The sequence below is a fragment of the Leucopleurus acutus genome (genome assembly GCF_964270905.1).
Source record: "Leucopleurus acutus genome assembly, chromosome: 19".
Lineage (NCBI taxonomy): Eukaryota > Metazoa > Chordata > Mammalia > Artiodactyla > Delphinidae > Leucopleurus > Leucopleurus acutus.
The window spans coordinates 10,594,278-10,613,078 of NC_139161.1; the positions used below are offsets into that span (position 1 = coordinate 10,594,278).

Below are 18,801 nucleotides of genomic sequence, written 5' to 3' on the forward strand. Positions count from 1 at the left end.
GTGGCGTGTGGGTTTTCTCTTTCTAGTTGTGGTGCGTGGGCTCCAGAGTGCATGGACTCTGTAGCTTGCAGCACGTGGGCTCTCTCGTTGAGTCATGCGAGCTCAGTAGTTGTGGCGCTCAGGCTGATTTGCCTCGAGGCATGTGAGATCTTAGTTCCCCAACCAGGGATTGGACCCAAGTCCCCTGCATTGGAAGACGGATTCTTAACCACTGTACCACCGGGGAAGTCCCTCGTTTTATTTTTTTTGGCCACGCCGCGCGGCTTGCGAGATCTTAGTTCCCCAACCAGGGATTGAACCCACGCCCTCGGCAATGAGAGCATGGAGTCCTAACCACTGGACTGCCAGGGAATTCCCTATGTCATGTATGTTTTACCACAGTAAAACTTTTTTTCCTCTCACTGTTGTGGCCTGTCCCGTTGCGGAGCACAGGCTCCAGACACGCAGGCTCAGCGGCCATGGCTCACGGGCCCAGCCGCTCCGCGGCATGTGGGATCCTCCCGGACCGGGGCACGAACCCGTGTCCCCTGCATCGGCAGGCGGACTCTCAGCCACTGCGCCACCAGGGAAGCCCAGTAAAACTTTTTTGAATAATCATCTGGAGGCGGTTCTCAGGCTAAATTATATTGTTCTTTGCACCCTCTACACTTTGTACATTTACCCTTAAATCCAGGGCTGATTTAGGATGTTCCCTAAATGGAGTTCTTTCTGTGTCCAGTGCTTGGATGGGTTCTTGGGGCAGAGGGCGGGGGCTGGGGGTCCAGCCGGCTCAGCAGGGTAGGGGTTGTCTCAGTGCTAATTTCCTTCAATGTCCTGGGACCAGGCAGCTCAATGCTGGATCCTCAGGCCCTTATGGCTCTCTGGGTGTCCCTCTGTGCCCCCTTGCTCTGATCTCCCATCTCTTTGCATATTTCCGGTTGCCTCCACGGCTACTAACTCTCCCAAACACAGCATCCTTCTAACAGTTCCCTGCAGGCCCAAGAGTCACCCTTCCCATTCCTGCGTCTTTACCCAGAAAAATCCATCACTCTCTTCTCTCTCATTGCTGAGGTTCCCAACGTCAGGATGACCTTGAAAATCACTAGCCCTGGAGACTCAGGCCCAGCTGGGGTCCTCACCTCCTCAGCCCTGAGCCACAGAAGCCCCTCCATTCTCGGCCATATCCAGGGCCCCGAATCCACCCCTTCTCAGGCATCCCCCATGCCTGAGACACCACTTTCAATGTGGGCTGCAGAATCAAGTTGATCCCTTGGCCCAGGGGACGGCAAGCTGGTTCTGTAAAGGGCCAGACAGGAAATATTTTTGGCTCTGTGGGCCCAGCGGTCACTGTGGAGACTACTCGATTCTGCCCTGTTGTGTGAAAGCAGACAGTACGTGGGCAGGTATGACTGTGGTCCCGCGAGACTTTATTAAATAGATACTCACGCCAATTCCATATAATTTTGCCGTTACACAAGAAAATTCTTCCAGTTTTTTCACCCATTTAAAAACCTAATAACCATCCTTAGTTTGCGCACTGTATAAAACAGGAAGAAGGCTAGATTTGGTCCACGGGCGATACGTGGCCGACCTCCGGCTCAGACCACTTTCTGGATACTCGGGGCAGGGCTGCTCCTCGCTACCCAAATCCCCTCCGGGCCCACCTCTGGGGAAGACTTGTGGCCTCCCCAGGTCGAGGGGGCGTCTCTCGCTGTCTTAACCACTGAGTCCTGTCTGAACACACAAGGCACATTATGACGCTTGACAACCAATGTTCGAAGCTTAAAATAAATCACACTGGAACCTACACATCAAAATATGTGTTTTCCTTCCAATTAATCATCTGGCAAAGCTATATTCTTTTATTCTAATGAGGACTTCACTCCATTGTCTGTCCATTCTAAATATTTTTAGAATTCAAGAATCATTCCAGAATTACAAGATCAGTTAATGAGCTATACAAGAAAAAGAATTCCCTTCTCCAGACCAGCACTGCCCAGAAGACATACAATGAGAGCCTCATATGCAATTTTAAGTTTCCTAGTAGCCGCATTCTTAAAAAGTAAAAAAGAAATGGGGGAAATTCATTTTAATAGAATATTTTTAGTCAAGCCACTATATCCCCTATAGTATCATTTCAACATGTAATCAGCATGGAAAAATTACTCATGAGCTATTGTACATTCTTTAAATCTCCAGAGTCTGGTGTACGTTTTGCACTTAAGCACACCTCAGTTCACATCAGCCACCTTCCAGGTGCTTAGTGGCCTCCTGGGGCCCGTGGCCTCCTGCTGGGTGAGGCTGGGGCAGGTCTGGAGCCCCACCTCCTTCTGGGCCTCAAATGGTATTACTTAGTTTAATCGCCCTAACCTCCAGAGCGTGCTGCAAACAAGGCTCAGCTGAGTCCAAAAACCGCACCATCTTTAAGCTAAGACGGTTTGCCACCACTGAGGATAATCAAAAGAATGTGCTGGAAGCTCTGAAGGAGATTCCAAAATACAAGTGTTCACAATATAGCGTTTGCCCCACATCGGCTGTGAAACCCCACTGCAGCTCTGGAAGGTACATCCTAGAAGCGCAGTTTTGCAAACGAGAAAACAGGGGCCGCACACCCCAAGTCAGCCAGTGAGCGGACACACCTGAACATGAGACCTTTGTCTTCTGTGCATGGAATTCTGGCTCCTACCCCTGCCCCTGTAACCTGGGTGAGCAAGGACTATCCCCCAGTTCCACCCCCAGGTTGTTCAGTGCGGGAGACAACGTGCCTCTGGGTAGACCTAGCACGTCTATTAAACATTAGCCACGAATATTTACTCTCTTCAGACAATGCTCATTTATTTTTTCAATGCATTTGTTCCTTTGTGAGCCTATTTCATCTCAACTAAAACTGGTTCCTGATCTCTGCTCTCTGTCAAACTAGGAGTGGAGAATCCTTGCCCTATTTTTTAAAAGCTTTTTCTTTTTTTAGATTATGAAACGTGTTCAGAGAAGTATAAAGAATACATGTCCCTTAACTCACACCATCCAAAAATAATCTGTGTATTTTCTACTATCTTCTGTGTCTATCTTAACAAAACAAAACCACCCACTGGAATTATACCATACCATTCCTTCAGTTATAACATACATATATTTTCCCATGTGCTATAGGTTGAAATGTGTCCTCTCCAAATTCTTATGTTAAAGTTCTCACCCCCACACCTCATAATTCAACCTTATTTGAAAGTAGCTTCTATACAGATGTAATCAAGTCAGAATTAGGTCATTAGGGTGGGCCCTAATCCAGTGACTGGTATCCTTTAAAAAGAGGGAGTTTGGAGATAGACACTGGTGTACAAGGAGAATGCAATGTGAACATGAAGACAGCCATCTACAAGCCAAGAAGAGAGGCCTCAGAAGGAACCAACCCTTCGACACCAAGATCTCAGGTTTCCAGCCTCCAACACTGTGAGAAAATTAATTTCTGTTGCTTAAGCCACCCAGTTTGTGGTACTTTTTATGGCAGCCACAGAATACTAATATACCACATTATTAACTAATTTAAAAATTCAAAATGTCAACCCTCCATCTTGATAGCTATAAATATATAACAAGGATGCACCATTCTTGAGCCAGCCACCATCATTAGATATTTGGTTTCCAAATAGTGGCTACTTAAATAATAAACTTTACATTTTATACATAAATCTGTACCTGTATCCTCACTATTTCCTTAGGACAATTTCTGGGATTCCTGACTATTTCCTTAGGAGGAAAAACTGGACCCCTGACATAATGTCCAGTGGATTTCCAAAAAGGTATCAGAGTTTTAGGGATTTGAATCTTTGCTAATTTGGTCATTGGAAAATGGTTTTCTGATCATCAGTTCACTTGAGCAGGTTCTCCTATGTTTATTAAACATTTGTGAATTGTCTGTTGGTGTACTTTGCCAATTTTTCTGCTGGGGTGTCAGAATTCTTATTGATATGAAAGAACTCTTTATATAGCAAAGATCTTAATCCTTTGCTATAGTTGCTGCATGTATGTTTTTCCTAATTTGTTATTTGCCTCTTAATTGTATTACTCATTTTGAAATACAGAGGTTTTAAACTTCTAGGCAAATTGATGATAACTTTTCCTTAGTGATTTCTTTTTATCGATTTTACACTTTATATCATTCGTCTCAAGCCAAAGATCCAGTCATCACTGGCTTATATTTTCATCTAATTTTCTTATGATGTCCATTTTCAATGAACTACTTTTGAAATTTCAAAAAGCCTAATTCAAAGTATACATTTACCTGAAAAGGCCGCACATGTTAACTATTCACCAGCTCACTGAATGAGTGTTCATGTTGTTTTTATCGCTATTTCCTGTTTTTACTGTGTACTGTTACTTGATAAAAATAGGGACATCAATATAGCTTAATAAAGCTGGGGTGCGTGTCATGTAAAATCTTACGGGAAATTTAAAAGGAGGGGGCCCTTAGCAATGACCCAGAGACCTGTGTGGCCTGGTCCGTGCTCTGGTCTGCACCCTCTCGTCTTCTCCCACGTTGCACACGTGATGGACAAACATGGTTGTCACACTACCTACATGCTCCAGTGAGAACCACTCTCATTACAGGCCGGCTTGTACTGTAAACCGGGCTCTGCTCATCGGCAGCTGAGATGGTGACTGAGCCCAGGCAGAGCTGCCCTCCTCAGGCCCCAGCCGTTCCAGGGGCCCACCGGCCACAGCTTCCTCATTTGAGCCAAAGGAAGGAGCCTAGAGCAAGCTCTCCAAACACACCCTCCCTGCCTGCATCCTCAACCCCTGCAGTACTTTCCCCTTGAATCCCCCTTACTGCCTTATTTTGCTTCTGTTTAAAGAGATGGCTTGTTGCTATTTACAACGCAAGGCCCGTGGGTCCAGAATGCCTCACACTCAGCGGGTCCTGCCAGGGGCCCCTCACCTCCGTCCCGGTGGGGAGCGACGATCACCTGTCGTCCTCTTTACCACATGGGACCGCAGTCCCCCCCAACACAGCCCCCAGCTCCACCACCACAGCCCGCGTCCTGTAGCTGACCACCGTGGGGAAGGCGACGCGCTGCGAGTCAGCAGAGGCTGGGTTCCTTGCCCAGTGTGAATTTCTATTCGGCTCCCAGCATCCGATTGGCAGCGTCCTAATCTGGCAGTTCTACCCGAGTCCTCCAGCTGGTGAACATAAATCTGAGTTTACCCCCCACCCTGTCAGAAGAAAGGGAAGGAAAAGAATCCCAAAGAGCACAGTTGCTGCCAGGCCACCTCCCAGATGAGAATGGAGGCCCTCCCTGCCCAAAGCCCAAGACAATGCCCTTGGGGTGCAGTTGTCCCACATCAAGCAGGGCCCGCTAAAAAAGCACAGCTCGACTGAAACAGCACTGGTGCCCAGAGGCTCTAAGGTCACCTGATTCAGTGCTTCTCCAAACCAGGGGGCTTTAAGAAACTCATTGGGCAAATCCCTACACTCTGACCCAGCAGGTCTGGGGGAGAGGGGCGCTCAGGTGACACCATCCCCATTTGAGATGGGGAACCATTCACCTACTGCTCCCCTCCACCCCCAGAGGAAGGTGGAGAATTGGGCTCTGACAGAAGGTAGACCAGCCCCTCTGACGCTCAGGCTGTGCTGTTATCAGCACAAATTAATGACATGTCAGTGGCTGCCCAGGGCCAGCCCCCTCTGCATCCCCTGGTTTGTCACCAGTTGGGTGTTAAACAGGATGAAGGGGTGGGTGCTGGGTGGTTCCAAGGCTGCAGAAGGCCTCTCCTCACCGGCAGCCCAGGGCCTATCTGTCACCTGGTTAATAAACATGGCTCTAGCCCACGTGTCACCCGGAGTAGAGGAACGTGCGGCTGTGTCCAGGGACGTGGACTGGAAGCAGGTCTGGAGAACTGCCTGCAGAGACACCCCGAGCGGAGGCCCCTGGGCTTCAGTGCTCGCTGGTCTGGCAACGAGACTTGACTAATCGTGATCTGGCCCAGGGCAGCTCTCTGTGTACCTGCCTGTCCTTCAGGGCTGTTCCAACGAACCCGGGATGGTGGGAAGGTTAATGGTCAGTCATGGGGCTCCTTCTTCACAGATAAGCCACAGATGTGCAGAGACAGCGCCCAGCTCCCCTAGGGTCTCTAGATCCACCTGACCAAAACCCCGTCTTGGGAAGCAACGGGCCCCTCTATACTATCATTTAAGTCATCCTCCTAGATTTCTAAGGTCTAGCCGTCCTGGACCTTCACTGCCCACTGCTGGGATCATTCCCTGTGTGCTGACCACTGCCTTGCTGAAGCTGCGTCCGGAGCAGAGCACAGGTCTGGGCTTCCGATGGGCAGTAGCTTGGGCGGAGAGGAAGGCCAGAGGCTGGGGGAGGGCTGGGGAGGGGATTCGGTGGAGCAGGGTAGCGGCGAGGAGGGCCTGCCCCAGCACCTGCTCCCCTCACTTCCCTGACCAGCTGCATCCCCTGCGGAGCCCAAATTGCATCCCTCTCCAGCCCCTCTGTTGGCTGGCTCTCGGGCTTCAACGCTTTGCCTTAGAGGGGAAAGGTCTTGGCCTTGGGGCCCCAGGCCCCTCCTCCATCCAACCCTGCCTTCACGCCCCACCTACAGGCTCCCGTGGGCACCCTCTGCACATGCGCCCCCCTCTCCTGACCCTGAGGCTATGTCCTAACTGGGCGCTCCCACAGGATTTAACAGGCTGGGGGCAGGGCAGGGGGTGGGGCCAGAGAAATAGGGGCAGCCTGGGAGGGGCACCCTGTCTCCTCCAGGGCACTTGTGGGCTCTGTGGGGGGCATGTGACTGCTCCACAGCAGGGTCCACATCACAGCCTGCAGGAGGCGCAGCTGGAAGGTTTCTGGGGAGCACTACATGAGGGGCAGGGCTCCGAAGGAAACTGGAGGCGATCCTTAAAGGATATCAGGGCTGGGGCTCAGGCCAAGGAAGTGGGTGATGTCCAGGCACAGAGGCGGGCTGATGCCTCCAAGGGGCACGTAAAACGGAGGGGAGACTGGTAGGGAGGGCGGCAGAGGTAATCAAGGGCCTGGCGCCTGCACCGCGGGCTGGGATGACAGGGGCTGTCTGGAAGACGCCACTAGGAAAAGCAGCAGCAGGTGCACAGGGAAAGCTCCCAGCCAGAGGAGCAGGCCCAGGTGGAGAGGAGGGAAGAGTCCTGGGAACGGATGGGGTGATGGCCGCGCAAGGATGAGAATGCATTTAATGCCGTAGAACTGTGCACTTCAAAGGGGTCAATATTCAAAATCTGCTGTGTGTACTTTACCACAATGAAAAAATAATAATAGTGGAACTTGGAGAGGGTATATGGACTCTCCGTACTTCCTGCTCATTTTCTGGTAAACCTAAAACTGTCCTGAAAAATAAAATATATTAATTTTTTAAAAAGACGCTTGGGACCAGGAAGCTTGCACCCAAAGAGGCCAGGCTGAGGTGGAATCGTGTGGATGGAGGCAAGGAAAAGGACAGGGAGCTCGAGGCCAGCAACAAAGGGAGCTCTGGTCCCCGCACTGCCAGCAGGCTGCCAGCAGCAATGCCAGGGCCTGGCAAAGACCAAACAACCTGATGGGAGATCTTCCTAATGTCCTTGAATCCATAAGACGCATGACCTTGAATGGTTCTTGATCCGACGTGCAGAGCAGTTTACACCCATTATCTTAGGGACCCGGTGTCCTGCAGGGAACAAAGATCCCCACCTCCCTGGGAGACCAGAAAACTGTGCTCCAGAAAGGCTGCCGGGTACAGAACCCAGAGCAAGCAGAACACCCAGGTCCCCTTCACAGGTCTGGGGCCTTTCTAAGGGCCAGACTTATTCTCCTTATTACCCAGATAGAGTAGGGGACCAGGGTACATAGCACAATCTTTAAATGCCATCAGCAGAGATCCTAAAACACACAAAACCAGTGAAGCCTGTAGCCAGAAACAGCTATCTGACTTTTCACATCGCTAGTAAGGACTTAGAGTTAATTGAAATCAAAAGAGCAGCTCGAGATGCTCAAAGCACTTTGTACGAATATTATAAATCCTCTCCCCAAATTCTGAGAGATGAAGGTGGATAGAGAAACAGCTCCAGGTAGATCAGTGACAATGATTAAAAAAACCTCATTCTCCTCGAATGCGTTCACTTAATATCATTGCTTTAAAATGGTTATGTCTCCATCAATATTGTTGATTTTAGATTATAAGTTCCTGAGTCCAAGATATCTCTGAGAAGATCTTTTTATGAAGGGCCTACCAGAATGCCATTTTCAGTAGAGTTCCAAATGCCATGTTTTTGTTGATGGAAAGGAGAACGATGCCAACCTGGCAGTTGGCACAAGGAATACAGAGATGGAGTCAGGCCAAGATCTGGAATGTGCATTAGCTTGGGTGTACAAAAAAAAAGGGCAATGATTTTAAAAGGTATAAAATAAAAATGCCAATGCTGGCTTTTAACCATCTCTGATCGATACCTGATTACAAGTTGAATTTTGTGCTGCTCTGAGCTGTCAGGGACCACCGACATTTTTGCAAAATAGGCTATTGTGTAATTCAAAGGAAAGATCAACTTGGCCTCCCCCCAGAAAAAGCACACACCCTCATAAAACAAAAGACTCTCTGCAGAAACTCCCTGACTAGGGAGTCATTCCTTCCTATTAACCTGCAAGTCTTTAAGAATCAGAACGCCTCTGAGGACTGTTCTTGGCGCTCTGTCGTTCGCAGCAGTAAGTCACACTGGCGATGAAAGTAGCTCAGGTTTGCTTCCAGGAGGAGGGGCTTTGGTGGTGGTTGCAGGAGGAAGATGTCAGAAACGGCAGTAGCCCCAAGAGAAGTAGCTGGGGCTGGGAAGGGTAGCAGATTTCTTCTTTCACAGCCCTGTTCAGAACTGGCCCTGCTGCTGGGTTGGAGCCAGTGGGCAGCAGCAGGCCTGCTGTTAACCACACACGTTCCCTCCTCCCTCCCCCTGGGGACCACTTGGCCACAGACACTTGGCCCAGAGGCAGTGAGGGGTGGGGCTCTCCTCTAGCTTATGTTTCCAGGGATGAAGTTAAGGCATCTATTACCCAAAATTCGTCCCCAAGATTTGGTGATTTATATCCAGGGAAAGAGAGTCCTCCTAGACAGACAGGCAAAGTCACCAAAAGCCAGAAATGAGCAAAACACGGATGAAGAAATGACACCCTTTAGAAGAGACACAAGTCTCCCCTCCCGCTTCCTTCACAAAGCACTTCTATCTCGAGTGTATTGGTTTCCCATGGCTGCCGAAACAAGTCACCATAAAAACAGGGACTTAAAACAACGGTGTATTATCTGGCAATTCCAGAGGCCAGAAGTCAACCCAGGTCTCACTGGGCTAAACTCAGGTGTCAGCAGGGCTGTGTTCCTTCCTAAGGCTCCAGGGAACAGTCTGTCTTCCTGCCTTTTCCAGCTTCTGGAACCCGCACAGATCCCTTGGCTCGTGGCCCCTTCCTCCTCCTTCAAGGACGGCAATGTAAGTGGAGTCCTTCTCATAGGGCATCACTCTGACACTGACTCTGGGCCCCCCTTCCACTTTCAAGGACCCTGGGATGACATGGTCCCACTGGATAATCCAGGACAATCTCCCCACCTCAGAGTCACCAGATTGGCAACCTTAATTCCATCTGCGACTTTAATCCCCGTTGCCACGTGACCTAATACAGTCACAGGTTCCCAGAACTAGGAAGAGACATCTGTGGGGACTATTCTGCCGACTACACTACACCTGTGGTAGGGTGGGCTTTCTATCTCCATTGACTATCAAACCCCCATTCAGAGCCACTACCCAGGCCTAGACCCTGCAGAGGGGAGACCTGGCTTCCGTGTCTCTGAGGGGGCAGCAGGACAGAGAAAAGCTGCACACAGACCAGTGCCAGAGCCTTGGTTCCTGTGCTGGAGGCTCCATCAATTCCCAAACGGGAAAACAAATAGAGCAAAGGTGCAAACGTCTCTTGAACCTTCCTAGTGAGACCAAAGAAACAGGGCAGCCTGGAGCCAGTAGCAGAAACGCTCTGCCCAGACTTCTCCCATTCACTGTTCTGTACTGTGTGCCTGCCTTGGGGCCGCCCTGGGTCAGCAGGACAGGTGCGGTCCTAGCAGCTCACAAGCTGGCAGTTCCTACACGCCTGAGGGTCGCAGCCCACACCCACCGTGACAGCTGTTTGCAGCAGCTAGGGGGAGGCAGGTAGGGAGTGGGGCCACTGCAACCTTAGGGGGACGTGTCATGGGGCAAAGCCCACAGGTGATTCTTCCCCTGGCCTTGTCACTGTCACACTGCTCAGGAGCAAAATGCCCTGAGCTCTGGTCACCTGCCATGTGGCTGGGAGAAACCGGTTCACCTGCTTTGCCCTCAAAGCCCAATCAACACAGAGTTGGGACAAGGCAATGCCATCTTAAACACGAGCCAGACACACGCAAACAAGGATCGTTTTCCTCCCACAAAACATCTCTGCTAACACACCTGGCAGGAGGCCCCAGCTCTCTCTACCGCCCCAGAACCAGGCACATGCACCATAGTCTTTTTGGGAACCCCGAGCTTTGAGGTTCACTGGGTGATATAAATCCTGCAGATCAGGAACCCCGTTCTTAGGGAAAGGTGGGTCTCCTTCAGTCTCATTACCCAGATAAGACACCTGTGAGATGATATCACCCCTCCTCTCAGTTGTATTTAACTTCAAATTATAGGATTATTGCAGAAGAGAAATACATTTGCTGCACATGCATTCAGGATTCACAAGAAAAAGATTGTGGCCCAAAGATAGGGCTGCTGTGGGTGGGGCCTCTGTGTAGAAATGAGGACCAAAACAATTGACTTGCAGTTAAATTGAAGGAATGACGCTTAGGGCATCAACTCCAGAGCCAGAGGCTTGGGCTAATTGCCATAAGGAAAAAGGACCTTCAGGAGGCCGTAACTGGAGAAGACAGCTTCAGAAACGAGGGTGCGGGGAGGTCTGGTGGCCTGCTTAGCTGTGACTTTCCTCTTCCAACTGTCCAGTTGTCACTTCAATTGTCACCACTGCCTGGAAAGTCCCAAAGCCTCTGCCTCTCCCGAGAGAAACCATCTGCTGCCTGTGCCCCTCGACAGCAACCCCCCCAACACCATTTCCCTCAAAGAGCCAAGGAAGGGGGCCTGCAAGAAGAAACAGACTTAAAGATGAGTCAGGATTGAGGACCAAGGAAGGACTATACCCAAAAGGCAAGGATAAGTGCAAATCCAGCCAGGAAAGCAATGACCGACCCCACAGAGGATGAGGTGCATCTGACTTCTGTACTGTGCCTGTTAACTTTAACACACAGAGTTTCTCACTATCTGTGGCAAAGGAGTAGCTAACGTACCACAAAACAGAGATCAAACTGGGGGGAAATGTACTGACAACACCCCTGGAATGCAACACAACCGATCTTGCCCAGGGAAAGCATTTTAGCTACAGAAATTGAAAAATGAAAGGGTGTCCAATGCCATCTGTTAAGTATGCGCTTTGCTCCGATTCCAACATCGGAAAGTGTAAAGACCAATTTATCAGACTGTTGAAATCAGGATCAGGGTCATTCAGTGGAAAACCAGCATACACAACAAGGTGTGCAAGCAGGTGCGGACACAGGCTCAGGGTGCACCCATGTTATGGTGGTTTCTTTAGGAGCCAATCCAGAAAGAGCATGGAAAAGACACAGCCACATCTCTCTATGTGGTCAGGTGTGTCCATACAGATGATTCCTCATCTTGTACATCAACTCTAAACACCTGCTCAGACTCGCCACCCAAGGCTCAGGCAGAGAAGGGCGTGCCGTTCAGACTGGATAATGAATTTGGGTTTTCTGTTCTCTCCTTGTGCTAGCTGTATGACTGAAGCTACCGCAGGCAGACGTCGAACTCAGTTGCAAGTGACCTGATTTCTCTCCTCTCTGAGGATGTCTTTATCAGTTCAGGAGATTGGAGTAAAGGACATGCTTCAGATCAGATATCATCAGACAGCTCATCAAAGCACATTTATTAGAGATGCCAGACCAGGTGCCCAAAGGGTATGTGGGTGGTCGGTAGCATCAAAACCAACAGCACCGAATTGAATGGGAAAAGATTTCCTATATTATTGCTCCAATTTTTTTTTTTTTTTTTTGGAGCAGAAAGTATGTGCCTTCTTTTCTGTGCATTGGCCTCATCTATTGTATCTGTATTAGATTGTATTCATCAACCTAATACAGCTACAATAGAACAATGTACAATACAATGTACACCAATAAAACCACTGCTCCACTCCACTCCACTCCACTGCTACAAATCCATCATGTTTAAAGCCATCCTCCCCAACTGTACCACTGTACGAAATTAATTCACTAATCTTACAGGAGAGGATTCAGGCCTGTAAATAACAAAATTGGGGACCCTCAGCCAGATGTGAGGGACAAGTTAAAATCTTTATTCCAGATTTGTGTTGCCAGGCAACCTGATCATCTTGGTCCCTGGGCAGCCCACAGGGACTCAGCACCCCACAAAGTTACAAAGATAAGAATGTAGGGCTTCCCTGGTGGTACAGTGGTTGAGAGTCCGCCTGCTGATGCCGGGGACACAGGTTCGTGCCCTGGTCCGGGAAGAGCCACAGCGGAGTGGCTAGGCCCGTGAGCCATGGCCGCTGAGCCTGCGTGTCTGGAGCCTGTGCTCCGCAACGGGAGAGGCCACAACAGTGCGAGGCCTGCGTACCGCAAAAAAAAAAAAAAAAAAAGTAAATATACCTAAATGGAGAATTCCACTTCTGCTTATGATTAGCTTTCCATCTGATGGCCCACATACACATGGAAACAAAACCAAACGTTTTTACCAATCTAGTTAAATGTGAAAAATCCAAATGATGGTCATTAATAATAATTAAAAATTTATAGTAGCAAGCACTTCAAATGTGCCAGGCACTAGGTATTTTAGATAATTGTTGCAATAGAACTTTGTGGTAGGTGGTATTACCCCCATTTCACAGATGCAGAAAACAAGGCACAGAGGTATTAAGTCAGTACTATGTACCAGGGTTGGTATTTGAACCCAGCAGTCTACATTTGGAGGCCATTTTTTAACCAGTGCACTGAGCTACCCAAAGCCCGAGGCAGGGAGACCAGCACATTTGTAGGTAGGGTTCTGCAAACCCAGTAGCTGTCTTCTCAGATGCCTTTACACTGAGGCCTAGGGAGCTCTTTACAGACTAAACTGAACTGATATTAGCAGCTAGTGGTGACATGGATTAGTCCCCACTCTCTTGCATGTTTATGAATCACTTGGCAGAGTGAACCATGTTATTTGTCTGCAAAAAGGGGGGCAGGGAGAGTGTGTGCATGTGAATCATAGGGTCCAGTTACAAGAGGGGAGGCACTGTGCTACAATGGTTTTCTGGAGCTGGAGCATCCTGGGCCCAAGGCCTCTATTACTCTCACTCCTGGATGTGTGAACTTGGGGAATTTACTTTAAGTGTCAGTGTTCCCACCTGTAAAATGGGGATAACCTCAGTACTGACTTTATGGGTTTGTTTAGTGGGTTCAGTGAATTCATGCATGATAATCAGAAGCTATTTACACAACAATTATCATGTCTGAAGGATTAAAAAATTCCACCGATAAGAACTTTCCTTAGTCATATTCTGAGACTGCTCACCATAAACACTCCACAAGCCAAGCGTACTCAGCAGAGAATGAGCCTCCGAATACCAACAATGAATAGCCATGAACAAGCTTCACAGTTAATACTAAAATGCATTCCTAACCTTAATAATCCTTTCTTTGCAAAAGTTTTCCTGGTTCTTAAAAGTGTTTAATGTTTGCTAATCAATTAAACATTAATGTTTCTAATGAGGAATTTCTAAAACTAACACACAGATTTTTTAAAAGTTCTCTAATCAATCTCTGACAGACTTAGAATGGAATTCACGAAACTGGGCCTTTGCACCTGCCCTTTGATAATATGCTCCATCACATGGCCGTTTTTGAGAACCATTTCCCTCTTCTTTCCAAATTAAAGAATTGGTGCCTGCAGGTGGTAAAGAAAGGTCGGTGGGACCAGTCACAGGGGCTGGCCAACCAACCCAGCTTCTCCTATGAACTTGGGGAGGCAGTAAAACAAACTTTACGGTAAGGAAAGTGAACGTATTATGTCGTTTTCTATTTCTGAATAGAATCTGAACTAGATTGTGGCCAACATATGACACCAACTTCCGAGTGTGGGAATAACAGGATTTCAAGATTCACCGCTTCTGGCAGCGTTTCTTGGGTTATATTTAGCAATCTTAAATTGCCTATTTTTTTTTTCCTTTTTCTTTTCTTTTTCTTTCTTTCTTTCTTTTTTTTTTTTTTAAAGAAAAGAACAGGAGGAAGAGACCGGGCCTAAAGGAAGTGAGTTTCCTGACATGCGGCTCTTAAACAGTCGAACCACCCACCCTAAGGCCGGGAATGGTAAGCGCGCGCGCTGTGCGGGTGGAATGCACACTTTAGGGGGCTGTGTCGGCGAACGGCGGGCCCCTACAACTTCTCATTCGCGTGCTCTGACGACCAGCCAGACAAAGACCGCAAGTTCTCCGGCCCAAAGCTCCAGACAGGCAGACACCGAATCTTCCCGAGGTAGGCCCACTCCCGGCCCCAGGGGCCCGCATCCGCCGCGGAGAGGGGGCCCAGGGATCTCTCCGCGTGATCCGGCGTGCTCCTGCCCGCCCGGCTCCTGCTCCGGCCCTGCACCTCTCTGGGCTGCTGCCAGACCCCGGCCCCTCCCGGGCCCCGCGGCTGCAGGCCCACGCGCCCCACGCGCCCCCACCCCGTCCGGCGGAGAGGATGTGCCCAGTCCCCCGCGGGCCCCTTAAACCCCGCCCCCGCGGCCCCCGGCCTGCCCCAGATACCCACCCGGGTCCCGCACCGGGGGCCGGATTCGCGCCGGCTCCCGGAGCCGCCGCCGCCGCCACTGCCGCCGCCGCCTGTGAGGAGCGGTGGGGCGGGGACGCGAGGCGAGGCCCGGCCCCCGGCACGCCCCCCGGGCCAACCCGGCCCCCGGCCCAATCAGGCCAACCCCCCAACCCCCAGGTCCCAAACGGGCTCCAACCCGGCCGCGGAACTGCCTAAGTCACCTTCCGCCCTCCGACCCCAGGACCCGGCCCGGCCGTCCGCATCCCGTTTCGGGCCTCGTTGCCCGCCTGGGACTCCGGCCCCAGGACTTTGCCCCGGAAGGAAGCCCCGAGCCCCCAGAGTGAAGGCAGAACCCCTAGGACGCTCCACATGCGTGCTCGCCCTCTCTGTTCCACCCTCTGCGTTTGTTTTTCCTATTTTGAGGTAGGAAAAGAACACCAACCATCAGGAGACCACGCGGCATCCCTCTTCCGCCAAGAATTCTTCTTAGGAACCCCGGGAAAGGGGTGCTGAGGCCCCCAGGTCTGCAGATGGACAGGCGGGCACTAGGAGAGGTCTCGGCATCCGAAGGTGCAGCCGGCTACGGAGCCCCTCGTGCCCCTACCTCCGCCTGCCACCCTCAGGGCACTTAGCCGTCCCAGGTCCCCGGCTCCCCGAGTGCCCTGCTCGATCCCCCGGGGAGCCGGAGTTGCCCAGCTGGACGCACGTTGACATGTTTGTCGCTTTACAGAAACTGAGCCAGGAGGGGTAGAGCTCGGCCTTAGAGATAAAGATGGAGAAAATGCATATTTATCCTTTAATATATTTACATAGTTAGATGTTCTGTGTTTCTAATGCACATAGATGGCACAAAGGCCGTCCGCCCCGCACGCCCAGCGCGTGGTCCTCGCCAGCCGGATGTTGACGGCGTCGCGTAGCAACGGGAGATGGCGGAGCCTGGCGGCCGGGCTGGCGGGTAAGCGGGCCTAGGGACCTTGGGTCTCGCAGCGGCCCCCACGCCTCCCCCTTTCTATATCCCCCTAGGCGCCCCTTCCCTTCCATGTCCCTTTCCCCTCTCTTCTGCCCCTGCCATCCCCACCCTCTGGGCCTTTCCTGCCCTCCCCGGCCACCCCCACATTCCGGCGCGCCCTTCTCCCTTCTCACCTCGCGTCCCTTTGTCCTCTCCCGTACCCTCCCCTTTTCCCCTCGCTCCGGGCGCTCCACTCGCTGAAACCCGGGACTTCCTTGTCCCACAGTAACCATGACAACCACTGTGCTTGGTAGTCCCTGCTGCAGAGCCCCGAGAGCAGGGGTGTCTGTACTGGATGCTGCCCCAGCGAGGTGCTGTGACAGGGAGCATCAGCCCAGCCCCCCGCCTCCCTCCCCCTCACCAGGGTTGGAGGTGGCAGGCGATGGGCCGGGGTCCCTATGGTCAGGCAGCCCCACCGTGAATGCCTTGAGCACACAGATAGACCGTAGTAAGGTAAAAATACCAGGCCTCTGTTCTCTTATGCTTTGTTTAAAAGGATAGAAACTATTTTAAAGAATTTAACCTTTTACATTAGACACTGCTGTATTGTTTCTTTTTTTCTTTTCTTTTTTTTTAAGGTAGGTCTACATGTACTGACATGGAAAGAAGTCTAGATTACAACAAATGAAAAGACTAAATGCAAAACAGTATATATAGTGTGATCTCTAATTTGGGTGGGTGGGTAGCTTTAAATGCATAGAAAAATATTTGAAAGAAGATACCCTTAAATCTCTTACTTTTTACCACTGGTTATCTTGAGAAGGAGAGGGGAAGTCACAGGGGATTTTCATTGTCTGTCACATATTTCTGTATTAGTTTTACTTTTTAAAAAAATATAGTTTTTTTCTAATTAGAAAAAAAAACAATTTTAAAATGTGACATTCTTGTACTCTCTACATCATGGGGTAATTGGCACTTTCCTGGCGGTCCAGTGGTTAAGGCTCTGCACTTCCACTGCAGGGGGCACGGGTTTGATCCCTGGTTGGGGAACGATTATAAAATCCCACGTGCTCTGAGGCATGGCCAAAACAAAAAACAAACAAACAAAATTCACGGGGAAACTAACCAAGAGTTTCTAGGGTATTTGTCCTTTTTGTACAATTTTCTCTTATTTTGCATTTATTTTCCCCAGTTTTGTCACAGACAGAGGTATATTTAAGGTGACTTTTCTAGAGTAATCTACCTGTTCCTTTAATGTTTTGATAATTGCATTTTTCATTCATTCTTGGCATGACTCTTTTGTGCCACTAGTGCTGGTGTTAGTGACAAAGTCATGGCCATCAGCCTAGAGGGAAGGCAGATAATTAACGAGTAAATAAGTAGATATACAGACATCAAGGAGGTGATAAATGCCAAGAAAAAGAAAGATGTTATTTGAAACTGCTAAATTGTTTCTCTGCCACCAGGTCTCACCTGGAAGGCAAATCTTCTGAAGGAGAAGAGGACCAGAATCATGAAGGCAACAGGGTAAAGTTCCTTATGGGATGAATTATTCTGGGCTGTATTTACTAAGAATTAAAGAGAGTTCAGACTTTCTCAAGAAAATTGTACGATGATCCTATGACCTTACTGTAGAACAGACTCAAGTCATTTGCAGAGAAGCTCAATTTCCTTCCACCCCATTCTGAAGTGTTGGTGGCTGTTCAGGAATGCCTCGGATATCCTACAGTTAGATTGCCCTGAGTTTTTCAGAGGTCATTTCCTGTAAAGAAGGATGCAAAATAATTACCAAAAACAGAGAGCAGATAAATTAAAGCATGAAACATAATCTCCTAGCGATGCTCAGAGTGTGTAGCTGCAGTTTTCCCATCGGTGTAATTACCTTATTAAGAATAAAACCTGACAAGACCCTTTATACTTTGTATCCTGATTTTTTTCCTGCTACATGGCTACAGGTATCACCGATAGAGAAGAGCAGTGACCAGAGAAATGAAGAAACTGAGGGTGCTACAGAGCATTCTGAAGGGGAAATCAAAAACGATGGGGAAGTCTCAGCGCAGGGGAAAGATGAAGACGATGAGGAAGTCGAAATCCAAGGGGGAGTGGAAACGGAAGAGGAATTCGAATTTGAAGAGGAGTTAGAATCTGATATTGAAGCCACGGCCCCTGAAGGGGAAGTCACTTCTCCAGATCTGGCTTACTCAGACATCAGTCCTGGGGAGGTGACCAGAGATGAAGTTGGCCCCACACACCGGCATGAAAGAGCAAGGAGGAAGACAGGTCTTGAAGATGGAGAGGCCCCTGGCCCATCCAAATCTAGAGGAGTGGGGGTCATCTCCACAGAGCCCTCCCAGCAAGTATCAGGCTCATCTGAGCAAACGGACCAGGAATCGGTGAGTAGCCTGAGGTCTGTTTTACACAAGTGTTTTACTGCTCAAGTTGTTTGTACTCCTATGTGAGGAACTCAGGGTACACTATAAATAATTCACATTGCAATCCCTGTTAGAAATGGCTTAGTAAACTTAGGTCTCAGGCTTAGTAAACTTAGGTCTCAGGATCTACCATCAAATGCCAAGTTTCTGGCATCCCTCCCTTGCTGTTCCCAAACCCAAGTTGGGAACATTCCATGTAAGGGCATCTAGGTGTCCAGTCTCTGGAGCAGCACTGTCCAGTAAAATTCTGCATGATGATGGAAATGCTCTTTATCTACTCTGTCCAATATGGTACCCATTACTCACTTGTGGCTATAGTGCACTTGAAATGTGGCCAGGGACATGGAGGAACTGAATTTTTAATTTTTTGAAGATTCTAATTAATTTAAATTTATATAACCAATTGTTACAAGTGGCTACCATACTGGACAGTGCAGTTCTAGATAATGACAATAGTTACATTCTTATAATTTTCATTTTTAAATTTTTTTTAAAGATTTTTTGTGTGTACCATTTTTAAAGTCTTTATTGAATTTGTTTTGGGGTTTTTTTGGCCAAGAGGCATGTGGGATCCCA

General features: G+C 49.4%; 2 protein-coding genes across 2 annotated transcripts in view; one reads left to right on the plus strand and one right to left on the minus strand.

The window, feature by feature from the left end:
- Positions 1 to 14,894, minus strand: part of TBC1D16 (TBC1 domain family member 16) — a gene marked incomplete at its 3' end in the record, with an annotated part of 79,023 nt that extends 64,129 nt beyond the window's left edge. Inside the window, exon 1 of the mRNA XM_082861288.1 lies at positions 14,845 to 14,894. The remainder of the gene's footprint in view (positions 1 to 14,844) is intronic.
- Positions 14,895 to 15,770: 876 nt separating this feature from the next.
- The window catches only part of CCDC40 (coiled-coil domain 40 molecular ruler complex subunit), a gene marked incomplete at both ends in the record, with an annotated part of 41,906 nt that continues 38,875 nt past the window's right edge, over positions 15,771 to 18,801 (plus strand). Inside the window, 3 exons of the mRNA XM_082860772.1 lie at positions 15,771 to 15,799; positions 17,260 to 17,320; positions 17,749 to 18,180. Of these exons, the coding sequence (XP_082716898.1) occupies positions 15,771 to 15,799; positions 17,260 to 17,320; positions 17,749 to 18,180 (522 nt within the window). The remainder of the gene's footprint in view (positions 15,800 to 17,259; positions 17,321 to 17,748; positions 18,181 to 18,801) is intronic.